Source organism: Echeneis naucrates, chromosome 18 (assembly GCF_900963305.1).
Source record: "Echeneis naucrates chromosome 18, fEcheNa1.1, whole genome shotgun sequence".
In the NCBI taxonomy this organism is placed as follows: Eukaryota; Metazoa; Chordata; class Actinopteri; order Carangiformes; family Echeneidae; genus Echeneis; species Echeneis naucrates.
Genome location: NC_042528.1, coordinates 5,478,390 through 5,493,536, shown reverse-complemented (window position 1 = coordinate 5,493,536; position 15,147 = coordinate 5,478,390). Strand labels below are relative to the sequence as shown.

The 15,147-nt window shown below is 47.5% G+C and overlaps 1 protein-coding gene across 2 annotated transcripts; it reads left to right on the top strand.

Moving 5' to 3' along the window:
- The first annotated feature begins 588 nt into the window (after nt 1–588).
- zbtb4 (zinc finger and BTB domain containing 4) lies at nt 589–14,719 on the top strand. Of its 2 annotated transcripts, none has more exons than XM_029526496.1 (2): nt 589–729; nt 6,129–14,719. In XM_029526496.1, the coding sequence occupies exon 2, from the start codon at nt 6,145–6,147 to the stop codon at nt 11,647–11,649; it is 5,505 nt and encodes a 1,834-aa protein (XP_029382356.1). In that variant the 5' UTR covers nt 589–729; nt 6,129–6,144; the 3' UTR covers nt 11,650–14,719. The 2 variants fall into 2 exon arrangements, with proteins under 2 accessions (XP_029382356.1, XP_029382357.1); XM_029526497.1 differs by lacking the exon at nt 589–729 and adding an exon at nt 771–881.
- Nucleotides 14,720–15,147: the final 428 nt, after the last annotated feature.

Below are 15,147 nucleotides of genomic sequence, written 5' to 3'. Positions count from 1 at the left end.
TTGGCGTGGTTCCTGTTTGTTTTCAGCCATTTTGGGGACTTGCAGTGCTCGTAACAAACTGCTTAAATGGCGTCCTCTTGCTTGCTCTCCCACTCTGTCTCCCTCTGCCTCTCCCTCCCTTTCCCTATCGCTGGGCTTTGTGTATATAAAGTAGTGTGTGTGTGTGTGTGTGTGTGTGTGCGTGCGTGCGTGCGTGCGTGTGCATGTAGAGAGAGAGAGAGAGAGAGAGAGAGAGAGAGAGAGAGAGAGAGGGAACAACACTTCCAAATAAAAAGAAGATTGGATTCAGTGGGGAGGGAAGGGAAGGGTGGAGGGATGTGTGTGTGTGGGGGGGGGGTCACTTGCTGAAAAAAAAAAGAGCAAAAACAGTAAGAATCGTGTGTCAGAGGCAAAAACTGGAGTGAGAGGAGAGAGACAGAGCAAGGAAAGGGGGAGTGCAAGCAAGTTCGAGTGTGAGAATCGCTCCTGCCCTCTGTCTTCACACACTGCTGCCTGTATGTGTGTGTGTGTGTGTGTGCACCGCCTCTCTCTGCACTCTCTCTCTCTCTCTCTCTCACCCTCTCTCTCTCTCTCTCTCTCTCACACACACACACACACACACACACACTCAGACGTGCGCATACACAGACCAAGGGGGAGAGAGAGAGAGAGAGAGAGAGGGAGAGGGAGAGAGGGAGTGTGAGGGGAGAGAACACATCGCAGCAGAGATGCAGCAGGAGGTTTTCCGAGGTACGTTTTCTTGTATGCTTGCCTTCCTGAGAGACAGACAGAGAGAATAAGAGGAAGAGAGGCTGATTACTGTTGTTTTTCCTGCTTGTTTTTCTGCTTCACTCTGCTGCTGTGGCGGTGCTGGCGGCTTCGCGCGTCAAGAGGAGGAAAAGGTTTTTAATTTACCGTGCGTGTGTCGGGGCGTGAGTGTTAGTGGGTGTGTGTGTGTGTGTTTGTGGAAGCATATTTGTGTGTGTGTGTGCGCGCGCGCGCTCGGTTTGTGTGTGTGTGTGTGTGTGTCTGTGCGCGCCCTCGGTCTGTGTGTGTGTGTGTGTGTGTGCCAGTAACAGGCCTTGTCTCCCTCATCCTCCCCTCTGTCGCTGGCGCACCACGCAGTTCTTTTTCAAGAGCGATGACTCGTTTTGAGATTGTGATGAAACTTTTAATTTATCGATGCCTCCTGCCTCTCTGTGATCCACTGCAGATAGGGGGTGGCCCGCACACGTCAGAGCAGGCATTAAACATGATGGGAGCTTTGTTGTTTGGGTCTTAACATGGTGGGCCAGTCTGCCACCCCCTCCTGCCCATCAACTTAGAAGCAACATTAGAGGAAGTGTTCTGGGAGAAAAACTTGGATGCAGGCAACTGTAAACATCTTTGGTTCTGCCGACTGGTTTTGTCTCTTATTTCAGTTTTGGGCCGCCCAGTTTGTCCTCCATTTTACCAGCCTGTTGTTTTGCTGGAGGTTGTCTCTTGTAGAGCAGCAGAGGGCATACTGATGTCACCAACGCCGCTGTTGTTGCCCTAAGCCTTACTTTTTTTTCTTTCCAAAACAACAGAGCATCTGCTGCCAACTACTCCACATTCCTGGTTTCCTTGGGTGCCAAGCCGAGGCCTCGTGCTCAATGTATGGAAAATATGATGCACACTGGGATCGGGGTCATAGGTCAGACAATAGGAAGTGTAGTTTTTTGCTGCAATGATGTCGAAGACACAAAAGTGGTAGCATGAAAGTCTTGTGGTTTGCAGAACCGTGTCGGTTGGCTTTGTTTACATCATGCAGCTTTATTTGAACGACCACAACATAAAAGATGTTGATGTATGTCATCATGGTTTCCCTAAAGGAAGCTGCTGCAGCACTTAATTTTGTCTCACCTAGCATAGTTATGACTGTTATGACTGTTATGACATGGCTCAGCCTTACTAACACTCGAGTGCTCATTGGATCTTTAAGACCCGAGAACTCCAATGGGGCTATCACGTCCCCTTCAGCTGGGACTGTGCGTGAAATTGAAAATGATTTTGGGGAAATTACCTCAAAAAGGTCACTGGTATCGTGTTACCGCTCTCTTGGGGTACTTTTTTTGGTCTTACAGGTCCTAATGCCTCCTATGATTCTGTTGCAGCGGGCAGAATTATGGGAATTACGTGCTGGGTTGAGAGCCAACAGACCGTGGAAGGAAAGGCGTTTTAGACATGGGCAGGTTCGCTGGTGCGTGGCGCGGCATGCGAAAACATCACGATACGACAGTTTACACATGGGGAGGGAGAGAAGAGGGGGCACGCAGTCAGTCATGCTGAGGGGGATCAGAAAGACAAGGAAGCCATGAAATGTGAACATGGAAGAGATGTGTTTGAAGTTACCCCTACCTCCCCCCTGCTCACCACCACAACCACCACTACAACCTCCGCTCAACCACTCCCCAACCCATACCAACTTCCTCTCCCCTTACCTCCCTGTTTTCCTCCCTCCCTCTATCCCATATGGTTGGCTCCACTTTGCTCTCTAGGCCGGGGGGTTGTGGAGAGTTCAGTAGCTGTTCTTGCTAACGATGGCCCCCCCACCCACACACACACACACCCTCCTCTTCACAGATCAACTGCTGCTCTGATAGTTGGGCCCCTCTGGCTGCCCCTCCCTGGGGAGAAAGCCCAACCGACACCTTCCTCTTCCCACATGCTCCTCGCCGCTGGCTCACCGGCTGGAACACCGAGGCCTCCCACATTCCGCCTTGAAGGCACTCCCCTTAACCCCTCGCACACACAAACAATCACAATCACACACACAAACAATCACAATCACAAACACACACACACACACACACACACAAAGATGGTACATCACTGCAGAAGACAATCTCAGTTGATTAAGACTTAAGTCTTATTTCTGTAGTTATGGCCATCTATCAGTGATATGTGCTCAGTGCCCAAACTGCTCAGACCTATTAATGCAGTTACATTGGTAAAAAAAAAAAAGAATGGCAAAGAAGAAATACACAAACTAGAGGCTGGCTTCCCGGTTCAGCTTTAACTGGCAGGCGCTTAAAGCACCCTTATACTGGCTTTATGCACACACAAATTTCCTATGCAGTAAGTGATAATTACCAACATTTCAGAAGGTTGTTTTTTTTTTTTTACATCTAAATAAAGTGGTTTAAATCTAGAGTCTCACATTTTCTCACTTCCCAAATTTATTGCTTTATAGGATTTTGTTACAGCACAGTTGCTGTGTTTTTTGAGTACAATAATCTAAAATCATGAAAATAAAACCTGAGTTTTAACTGTGATCAAATGCAGAGGAAAGCAGAGATTATCATTCTATCCATTCTAAATTAAAGCCATGCAGACGACGCTTTGGTGCAAATGTGAACTGTGTACATCTATATTGTAACGTGTAGCATCCGCTTTCAGTACTTCTGGGAAGATTTTGGAGGAATTTTGCTTGAGATGGAAGCTGGCCAAGGGAAAGCATGGTTATTGAGTCTAACAGTTATTTGTCTGTTAGCACAAGTACCAGTTTCAGTGGAATAAACAGATTGCTCAACGGCTGGTTCAAGGCCTTGAGCTGGCGCACCAGCCAAACTTCTCGGCCATTCCAGCCTTATGTTATGCAAAGCCACTTCGGCAGCAATAGTCCTGGTAACTGATTGTAAATTTAAATTCACCGGATTACTAACTAAAGCTTTCAAGGTCATCCGTGTTATTCAGATGCAAATGGAAAGTATCAAAAAGTCAGTGGTAAAACTTTTTGTAATTTTGAATTGGTCTAATAATTCAGGCAGACAGAGCATTAGAAATCAAAAGCTGAAGGTGTTTACTGTTGTTCACATTTGTCATTCGACATAGAAAATGAATTATATCAGTAAATGGGTATAAGTACACCACTCTTCTCTCCGCCTGTCAGTGAGAAGCCTCTGTTACATGAAAGCCAATGTGTTTTGGGTAATGTGTTTTATGTTTATGTGCGTCTACTTAGTAATTTGTCCTGCACCAGCTGAGCACCTGTTCATGCTGTGTGGTTTTGTATTGCCACAAGCCTAAATAGATGAACACTTCATAGGCCGACCAACATGTTTGTTTGTGCAGAGCATCCTGTTGCAGAGAGGTGTGGGGAAAAGAGTTGCTGTTTATTTTGATTCTGCTTGAGGGTCTTTGCCACATTCATGGTCACATTTGTTTGTGAGCAAAATGGTGTTTTCGTTATCAGCAAGGATGCAAGTGCTTTTACGTCTCTTTCCGCTCATCTACACCAGTAAGGATATTTGTGTATTTCTGCACGTCTTGTGCACAGATTTCTGTGAACAAGTAAATCCAGGATATTTAAAGCGTGATAAAAGCTGCTTGTCACAGTCAGACAGCGTGTCGTGCATTCTCCGCTTATGCAGCGACTGTGTGCGTCACAGGGAGATAAAGAAAAAGAGCGAGGGGGCGTCATACGCATTTTCCTGTCCGCGGCGCAAGCATCAGATGAGATGGTGAAATTTTTAGCCTTAGTTCTGTCTCTCAGTGTGTCCGCCCACTTGTAGCAGGCTGGCGCTTGCCACAAGGGATTTCCTGCACAACATCTATCGCTCAGCAAATGTGAGTGGCAATGAAGGCCTGATTCAATACAGAGCAACAAAATATGGCGAGTTTGGGGAGACAGGACTGTGTATCCCTGTTTCATGCAGACCATCTTGAATAAGCATAGTGGGGCAAACTCCATGATTTAGCTTTCTCCATACCAGTAATAGACAGCTATTTTTCCCTAGAACTGACTACACTTCCATCTGTACCCCCTGTCTCTGCGTTGTGTTGCACTCAGATTCACCTTTGGGTTTTGAATGTCATTTGCAAGTGTGCGCATCCATGTTGAACTAGTTTGTTTGTGCCTCTCTGTCTTGGGCATGTAAAAGTGCACATACAGTACTGTGTCCACATGCATGTTGGTTTGTGTGAGAGTATGTTTGTCTGTGTTGTGGTTGCTTTTGTGTGTGTTTGTGTTTGCCTGGACTGCTGTCTGTCTGACTGCCCCCCCCCCCCAACTCGCCTCTCATTTTCTGTCTCCTGCTCTCTCACTAACCCTCACTCTTTCCCTCTCTCCTTTTTCTATCACCCTTTCACTCTACCTCATCCTCACCCTCTCTCGTTCTCTCTCTCTTTCTCTCTCTCCCTCCTCTTCCCTCTGCAATAACAGTGCTGACCTAGTTTCTGCCTGTTCAGGGCTGCCTGTGGAATTTTACAGCGGCCTGCCTTCCTGGCTGCTTTGCTGCTTGAAAACGCAGGCAGAAAAGCATGACTGAGGATTTTTCTTCTCGTCGCATCATTATGGCCTTATAGTCGTTGTTCTTCTCCCTAATCTACGGGCCTAAAGGAACGGAACCATTTTAAATAAATAACAACAGCAAATTGCCTGTCGTGTGTGAATCTGCAGCTATTTTACGTATGGAGAAATTGCATGGCTGCCTCCGCCACCATGGCAGCTGAATTAGAATGGAAATGAAAATAGCCTGTCGCTCATCTTCTACAGCTTAGCTGAGATTGTGCTAGATGCAAAAGGGTGGTGGTGGGGGGGCGGGTAGACCGCTTCCCGGTGCACATGCATGCAAGGCCCCCCCCCACCGTTGCCTTAACAAATAAATGGTTAGAGTCCTGCCTGGCAAATAGTAAGCACTGCCAGGAATGGCTAACAAGGCTCCTGCTCAAATAGGAAGAGAGCGGGACTATTTTAATGTGCATCAAGGCAATGGATCTAAGTCAAAACTCTATTCTGACAGAATCTTGATTAAATCTGAATGCTTTCCAATTAGGCACAGGGAATGTTGTGTCACAGCCGAGAGAGATGGATCTGTGGAATGCCTTTCTGAAGGCTTGGCTGTGGCACGCTGAAATCTAAACCAGCACTGCTGCAGATTCATTCCTTCCCCCTACCCGCTCCCTCCTTTCACTCACCATTCCTGGCTGAGCCGTTGGAGTTCAGCATTGCTGGGGCATTCAGTTTTCTTTCCCGTTTCTCAAAAGTGCTCCATGCGCGCCATGACTGCTTCTGCAAAAGCTTTAGGTGTGATGTTCATTTTTGCTGTATATCTATATATGTATGCTTGTGTGTTGTACAATTGATTTTTATCGTGCTCACATATTCTGTTTGATCTCTCTTTCAGATTTCGGGGGCTGGTCATGGTGTCCGGTGAGAAGGTGTGGGACCCCCTCCATGCGGGCCTTATTCAGTCACGTCTGAGCGAACAGCACCTGGCTATTGGGTTAACTCCCCTCTGCAACCTAACACATACTACAACTGAGGACATCACGTGCCACCAGAGTCAGCGGTCGCTACCTTTGTCTTCCCCGCCACTGTCATTAGTGGCTCGAGACACTTCTCACACAGTTGAGGCCTGCTCACCTTTACGCCTTCCTGTCAATTTATACAGCTTGAAAAAGACTGAAGGACTGCACAGACTTTTCCAGTCTCCTGGGGCAGCCTTTCAGCCTGAAGAAGAGGAGGAGGAAGGGGAAGCTGAGCAGTTGGAGATGAAGGGAAAAAGACATGGAGGCCGGGGAGAGGAAATGATAGAGGACAGGTTGGAGGACATGGCTGATGGACCTAAAAATGCAAAAATCACCCTCAGCTTCCCACTCAGTGCTGCCCCACTTCCAGCCTCCCTGACATCTCCAAACCACTGTCGCAGCTCCTCCTCATCCTCTCCTTCCCCCCACCGACGGCGGCCATCCTCCAAGAGTTCAGATGAGGGATCGCTGTGGAAACTGGACGCTACCATGGATGTAAAGCACAGACCTTTCAAGCCCCCAAGGCACGACAGCTCTCCGTCCTCTTCCCCCTCCTCCTCTTCATCTTCCATGACTGTTCATGCACTTATCAGAAAGGATATAAAATCTCCACCTCCTCTGAAGTGCTCCAAACTCAATCCAGAGACTCCGTTTCAGAGGTCGCCCCCAAGATCCTCCAGTGGGTCTTTAGGGGGCTGTTACGGTGGAGATGGATGGGATGAGAGGCACAGGGTGGCAAATGGTACAGCCTCACCTTCTCAAACTGCCCAGATCCTCTTCAGTCTGGGCACAACAGCCTATCAGAGGGGTGGGGATGCAGAGAGGAGAGAAAAAATAACAGGAAGACCAGCTGGGAAAGTGGGAAACCCTCATGGACCAAGCCTTCACCCACCCACCCTCCACCTCCCGCCCCCCTTACCACCGCCTCCTCCTCCCCCATCTGAGGGCCTTACTGCACCTCCTCACTCATCCTCCTATTCCCCTACTGACAGCCTGAAGCCTGAGCTGATTTGCGGGGTGTGCCATCGACTTTTCAGTTCGGCCTCCTCCCTCACAGTCCACATGCGGCTGCATCGTGGCAGCCGTGCCCTCAGTTGCCGTTATTGTGGCAAAGTCTTCATCCACAGCAAGAGACTGCAATCCCACGAGGCATCTTGCAAGGTGCCAGGGCTGCCTTCCAACAGCCTGGGCCCTCCTCCTCTCACTGTGCAGCCGAAGGAAGAGCCACTGGAGGAGGGCGAGGTGAGAGTGGAGGGGGGAGTGATTGTGGGAGAAACTGACATCAGTAAGGCGCGGCCAGGCAAGAAAGCACGGAGCCTCCTGGCGCGTATCCAAGGTGATGATGCAGCAGCCACAGAGTTACTGGCGGGTGATGAGAACCATTTTGTGAAGGTGGTAGATGGCAATGTCATTTACTTTTGCTCTGTTTGTGAGCGTTCCTACATGACCCTATCCAGCCTGAAGCGTCACTCTAATGTACACTCATGGCGCCGAAAATATCCGTGCCATTATTGTGACAAAGTCTTCGCCCTGGCTGAGTATCGTACAAAGCATGAGGTTTGGCACACTGGAGAGCGGCGCTACCAGTGCATCTTCTGCTGGGACGCCTTCGCCACATACTACAATCTGAAAACACATCAGAAGACCATTCATGGGATTAATCCCAGCCTCATCTCCAGTGAAAAGACAGCTAATGGGGGTTACAAGCAGAAAGCTAATGCCCTCAAGCTCTACCGCCTTCTTCCCATGCGCTCCCAGAAGAGACCCTACAAGACTTACAGTGACAGTTTGCACAATGGCCTGCTACTGCCACCAAATGATACATCTCCTCTCTCTCTGCCTGGCCTGGGCTGTCCTCTGGGGCCTGGGGACCTACAAAGCCTCATCAGTGGAGCCCACCCTCAGAGTCTTAAGCCTGACCCAGATGCCTTCCCTGATGACTTCCCTGTTTCTGTGACATCTGAACACAGGGACCACTCGCCACTCACATCCCGCCCCTCAACAGACATGCCCCAAGTTAAAAAACATGAGAGCGATGCCCTTGAATTAGAGCAGGGCAGAAGTAGTGGCAGCTTCAAAACTTGTAGTAGCAACAAAACCAAAACTCTCAAAACTGGTAAAGGTACAGAAACAAGCATGCCTTCTGTGATAACATATGGACATACAAAACCCTCTGTCATAGTTCATGGGACAGCAGTGTCATCCTCTGTCATTGTGCACAGCAACCAGGTCACTTCTGGCAGTGAAAAAAGCCCAGTGAGCAGTCCATCCCCTGAAACCAGCAATAGTCAGACATCACACAAGAGCAGCCCTAGGGCATTTAAAAAGCAAAGGGACGGTGCAGATAACCATAGAAAGAGATCAAGAGACAGTTCAGATACCACTGAGGAGGGTTCAAGAGGTGGACAGGAAGTAGAGAAAGGCAGATTATTTCATAAATCACGCAAGTCCCACAGCAAGAGCGACATCTCCAACACAACGCAGCTGTCAGCATCTGTAGGGTCACAGGTCAAAGAGGCAGGGCCGCTGTGCCAGATTACTGTACGTATTGGTGAGGAAGCCATAGTCAAGCGCAGCATCTCTGAAACAGACCTTAGGAGAGACAAGGGCCTTTCACCCCCAAAAACCAAACGGAGTGAAACATCATCTGCCCGGGAAACTAAGGAACCACGTCACTCTCACTCTCACCACCATCACCATAAGCACCGCCTCCACCGCAGAGCCAGCGTGGAAGCAGAGGGTGATAAGGAAGGAGACTGTGAGGAGGAGGTCAGTAAAAAGTCATCCAAATCCCCTGATGAAGTGAGGGAGTATTACTTCCGTCGGGAAGTGCGTGAGCAGGAGAGTGACCATGACATGGAGGACAATTTATGGCGGCCTTATTATTCGTATAAGCCTAAGAGAAAGGCCCAAGCACATCTGCAGAGGGTCAAGAGCTGGCAGAGGAAACTGAAGTACAAGCGCTCTATCCGGCTCAAGAGGAGGGCAGAGAGACTCAAGAACCGTGTGAATAAAGAAACAGAGAAATCACAAGATGAGGAAGAGGACGAAAAGATTGCGGAACCCCAAAAACTGTTAAAAACCAACAGAGACAAGGCTGAAGCAAAAAAGAAAGATTATCTGTCTACCCCTTTAAAGGAGAAAAAAAAAGGCACAGAAGAAGAGGTTAAGGAGACCCATCCTGAAGTCTCCACCCTTCCTCTTCACTCTCCAAAGCCTCCTGTGTCTACCTCAGTGGCTCCTACGGGAATTAAGAGGCGGCCTTGGACTAATGGGAACGCAGCTGAGTGTGGTACATGTGGCCGCTGGTTCTCAAGCCCCAGGAAACGAGACAAACACGAGCTGAGCCATCTGCTGGAGTTTGTATGCCTCTTCTGCCGGGCCACTTTCCCCTCAAGGGATAAGTTGGAAGACCACCAGAGAGCCCAGCATCCCAAACCCTCAGAGGGACCCTCTGTACCCTCTAAAGTGCCGCTTGGCGAACAAGCTGAAGGGGTTGGGATAAAATCTGTGCCAGAGATTGCAAAGTATGATGAAGAAAAAGGGGTGCAAGTCGGCCTAGTAGGGAGTAATTCTAGTCTGAGTCGCCTGAGCAGAAGAGCATTATCACGACACACCTGTCCACAGTGTCATAAAGTGTGCAAGACATCTTCAGCACTAACTCGCCATATCCGACGCCATGAGTTAAGCAGTTCGCCAGAAAGAGAGAAGGAAGATAAAGCCTCAGAGCCAAAAACAGCAGAGACAGTTGTTAATACTGTTAGCAGAGATGTAGAGACTGAAAGAGGAAAGGTTCCCAGTGCTCTCTCTGTTTCAGTTATCAGCTTTTCAACTCCAGACCTGCCCAGCAGCGGTAACTCTTTGGCATCACAGCAGCATCAAGACCATCTCAGTGAACTGACAGATGAACTACAGATGTCAGAATCCACTGACAAAGTTGAACCTAAAGAGCTCACACATCCAGCTCCAGAGAGAGAGCCCAGCCCACAGATTGCAGATCCTCCATTAGAAAGATCAGCTAATCTCACGCCTACGAAACATGAGTTCACACCTGCCGCACCCTCTACTCTCCACAGCGTGCTGGTTATGAATGGACCTGAATGTCTGGATTACCGCACCCCCAGCAAAAAGAACCTAGACAGCCAGGTCCACAGAATACCCAGCCCTGTGCACGTCGTGGCATCCACCAACAGCTCTCCAAATGTGCCTCTGACGTCACAGACCAGAATAACCACTGCTGCTCCTCCTGTTTCCATGACGACGGCTCCCAGCTCTGAGGGGGGATTCATGAAACGGGATGGTGTCATTATGGACAGAGAGAGGCAGTGTGGTGGTGGTATATTTCTACACACAGGTTACGAGGAACCACCTCTGGTTCAAGATCTCAGAGTTCCCTGCCTGTCCAGGAGTCCCTCTCCTGCTGAAGCACAAGACCTGACCATGTCCTCTATATTAGCTAGAGAGAGGGAGATAGAGAGGCAAAGGGAAAAAGAGAGAGAACTTGAGAGACAGAGAGAAAGGGAGAAGGATAAAGAGATGGAGCGAGAGAGAGAAAAAGAGATAGAGAGGGCCCAGCAGATGAGTAGAGTTGCTCATGCCCCAGAGGAGCAGATAACACTTTTGGTCCCAAAAGAGGAGCCGTTGAGTCCTGTGCCGTCCCCCCAGCACATCCCCAATCAAACCACTATGAATGGACCCTCTTCACACAGGCACACCCCCAAGTCCCCCTGTCGGTCCCCCTCAACCATTGGACTGTTAGCTCAAGCCAACCGCCAGGTTCACTCCAGTTCACAAGGACTCGACAGGCTCACACTGCCCACTGGAGCAGCTGGTGCCGGTGACCGCCCCTCTGCCCACGCTCTGCTTCTTCCCCGTGCCCCTCAACCACCTGAGCCAGAGCACCAGGACACTGTTTCTTCCAGAGATTCCCAGCAGGGCAACACCACCCCAGTGGGCTACTCCGCCCAGGATTACCCCTTACCCCTCATTGTGCCGGACAGCTATCGCTCTGGTAAGAAGCAGGAAGAAAACCTGCTAATGTCCTCCTATCCTGCTGGGGCTCTTCCCTTTGGCCCACTGGGAAAAGTGATGGTCCCTAATGGTGGGGACCTGGCCAAGCTGCCATTTTACCCGGACCCTTACCAGCTGCTCTACAGTCCCCAGCTGCTGGCCTACCCCTACAACTTAGCAGCTCTTCCAGTGGCTCTGAATATGGTGGCACCTGCAGGGGACAAGGTGGAGCCTCTGCCTTTCCTCCCAGCCATTTTCAACTACGCAGCCACTGCTGGGCCCTACATGGGCACAGCCCCACACCCCCTTGTGGCAAACCCCAGCCTGTACAGCAGCAGCGGTGGTGGCAGCAAGAAGCAAAGAGACAGCAGCAGCAGCAAACCGTAGGACAACAGAAACACTCTGAGGAATATATTTCAAAGAGAGGATGGCCTGGCGTATTTGGGATGAGTGGGAGGAGTGTGTGCTCACTGGGTCACTGACTATACCCATACAGTACCCCTGCCTCTCCTTTTTTAAGTAGAGATCAGAGCTAGGCATTAAATCAGGAGTAGATGTGAAGGAGAAGGAGCAAAGAAATTGGGAGGATAAGCTGACATTATAGTGATGTATCATTACTCCCCTCTCTTTACTCCTGCTCACCTTCCTCTGTTTCTCCTGTCTTGCTGTAGTGTGTCGTAGTTCTAGAGCTTGATTAATCTTCCTCTGACTCATTATATTATCTATAATATAAAAATAAGAACTGCTAACAGGGTGTGTTGTGTGAAAAAAATTAGTTCAGTCTGCTTCCCTTTATAGTCACTGCATAACAAGGATAAACGCTCTTCAGGGAAGGCTTGTGTGGGCAACGGTAAGGGATGAGACAGAGGAGTCTTCACTCAACACAGTTGGAAGTGGAGCATTAAGCAACTCAAACCTTGCGTATGTTTGTTTGTGAGAGTGAGAATGCAGGTGAAACCTGCCGTGTTAAACTGTCCATGGAAGTTATATATGAGCATGTACATGCACATGTATGTTGGGATTTGTGCATGCAGAGGCGGGCTTAAGCAGGTATTACTGCATATGTGTGAGAGTGTGTGTGTCATCTAGTGTGTGAGTGTGTGCATGAATGGCTAGATCATTCCGTGTCAGGCGCACACAGCATTCCTACTCTAGTTGGAATAGCTACTGTAGGTCAATGTATAGAAGTGCATTTAGAAGTTATTCCTCATATCCAAATCATTAAGAAGTCAATTATGGCTGAACGCGAGTCTATGACAATGACAGATCATCTGAGCATCTCATGTCTCAACTAACCCTGTGACTTTGCGGCCAGATGACACTGTAGGATCTGTAAAGCATTCACCACAGTTTATACCTTATGTGCACAACACAGAAAAGTAGTGGTCACTCAAAGGGGACACTTGTAGCTGCTTTGGATATGTAGCTGGCCACTGGGTAAGAATTGAAGGCTGGTAGACCATTGCACTCCCGTTTTTCATCTCATTTCCTTCACAATAAAAAAAGGAAAAGAATAAAAACCAGTCAGCCTTCACCTTGCGTAGCTTTTTACCTCTTTGATTGGAAGAGGGAAAGGCTCCATTTCCTAAGCCAGGAAGAAGAAAGTGACAGCAAGGAAGGAAAATGAAAAAAAAAAAAATGGATTCAGGGTATTGAGTTATTTCTGGATAGGAAAAGAAATATATGGGCACAAAACTTTTGGACTCTGCGTCAGAGGGCCCCACAGAATTTTTTTGGGGAACAAAGAAAATGTGTTCCTGCTCCCCAGCTGAGGGGAGTTTGGAGGTAGTTTGAACTATTTCCCCTGCTGCCCTGTGTCATTTACTAAGTGGAAGGAAAAGGCTGAGCTAAGCAGCCAAAGTGGTGGCCGAAACTCCCCAGATGCCCTCCTGGGGTCCTCTTTTTGTTATGTGTATTGTTATCTCTACATGTTTTGTTTTGTTAAACTATGTTGTTTATGTTGTTTAGCCCTCTTACCATATGGAAGTGGCTTCAGTGAAAAGGGGGAGTAAACTTAAAAATATGAATGTAAATTTAGTCATGAGGTTAATGAAGTACAGCTGCATTAATGGTAGAGTTGGTTTCAGTTCCTTTTTGTTTCTGTTTTGACACAAATAACCTGTTAAAGAACCGTATAACGTCTGGTAAACATATATACAGTAGTCCTAGGAACATGTCAGTAAACTTGGGTTCTGTATCCACAAAGCATGAGCAACACTTGCTTCCTAACCGTTTATATCCTCAGCAAATCTGGCATAGTGCACACAGCTTTTGTTTCTGTTTCCTTTTATATTTTCTGGCCTTTTAATCTTCCATATCTATGTTAATATTTTTGAAATGAATTATAGACCACAGTTTGGAGAAGTTCCACAAAACTAGCTGCCACATTGACATCTCACAGTCACTATTTAGGAGCTGTTTAATTCTCCCTCTTCCCTCAAGCATACACTCGAGCACTGCACCTTTGAATGAAGTACATATGTTTTGATGTGTGCGCGTGTGTGTGATGGTACTGGGGCACTGTTTGGATCAGGCAGGAGTGTTAAAACACAGCGTGACCAACTGAAAGGGTGCGCAAGCATCCCTTTGGGTGTGGTTACAAGCCTTTCGCATGTGTGAGTGTGCGTGCGAACGCGTTTTGTGTGCACAAGAGTGAGTGTCTGCGTGAATAAAAAAACCAAAATAAATCTGCCTAAGCAGCATATCCCTCGGCAGTATATCGGCCACCTGTTATTTTATTTGTTTGACACTTTTCTGTGGGTTAGTTTCAGTGTAAAAAAGCCTTGCTGTCTCCAATACACTATCTCAAGCCATTCCTGTAGATGGACATGTTTGTGTTTTTGGACCATTTCTTATGCCATAGTTTGCCATCACGGTTTATCATACAGACCAAAAGCATGCAAATCGACGTATTGTAGTGACTGGACTGGAATCTGGTGGTAATATACAACTATTTACTGTATGTTTTAGTTTTAATGAATGTGCCTCTGCTTTGATATTTAAATAATTATCTAGAATAAGGTGTGGATCTGCCAGATTTCAACTGTTAAGGTGCCTTGTTATGGCATAAGAAATTTGAATAACAAATGAACGTTTTCTTGAGAAATGACAGTATGATTTGGAGATAGAGTTCATGGCTTTATTTGCTATGAAGCTGTTCATAGATGTAGGGGTGTGGCTAAACTGTTTTGGTATCGTGTACATGTCTAGGGTAATACTGTGCCATATAGAGCCCACAAAATATGTTAATGTTATTTTTAAAAGATGTTTTAATGTTGCCTGATGACTTTGTCTTTAGATTTGATACAAAGGCTTGTAGCCACAGCTCTCCCAAAGTCTGTAGTCTCCTTTTCCGACATTCTCCTTGTTCTCTCTCTCTCCTCTTGTTTCCGTCTCCCTCTCTTTCTCTTTGCTGCAATCAAACAAAATAAAGTATTAACCTGATGACCCAATGAAATCATCCCTAGTTTGGTCTCATGCTTTTTTTTTTTTTTTTTAAATTTCGGTTTATTTTTACAGGTTGACTCAGAGTTCTTAATATGAACCACCTACTCCAAGTTGGCAGATTCCTGCTTTGGCATTGTTTGAATTCTTTGGAGAAATGTGTATTTACCATTTTGTAAATTGTCAAAAGCAAAACAACTGTGGCGATGTTTTGCATGTTTCAGAGTACATGAACATTTGTTTGGTACAGATGCTACTTCCGTGGGTTTTTGTGTCTTTGGTCGGAATGACAGCCGCGCTCATTCATGCTTTTGGGAGACTACACCATGTCCTGTGAGTTGGTTGCTGTTATGCTGTTTAAACCAGGTTTATTACAGCTTCCTCTCTGCAACGTCAGTAATTGTTGTCTTAGGTCTTTCCCACTAGTGACACTCTGTGGAT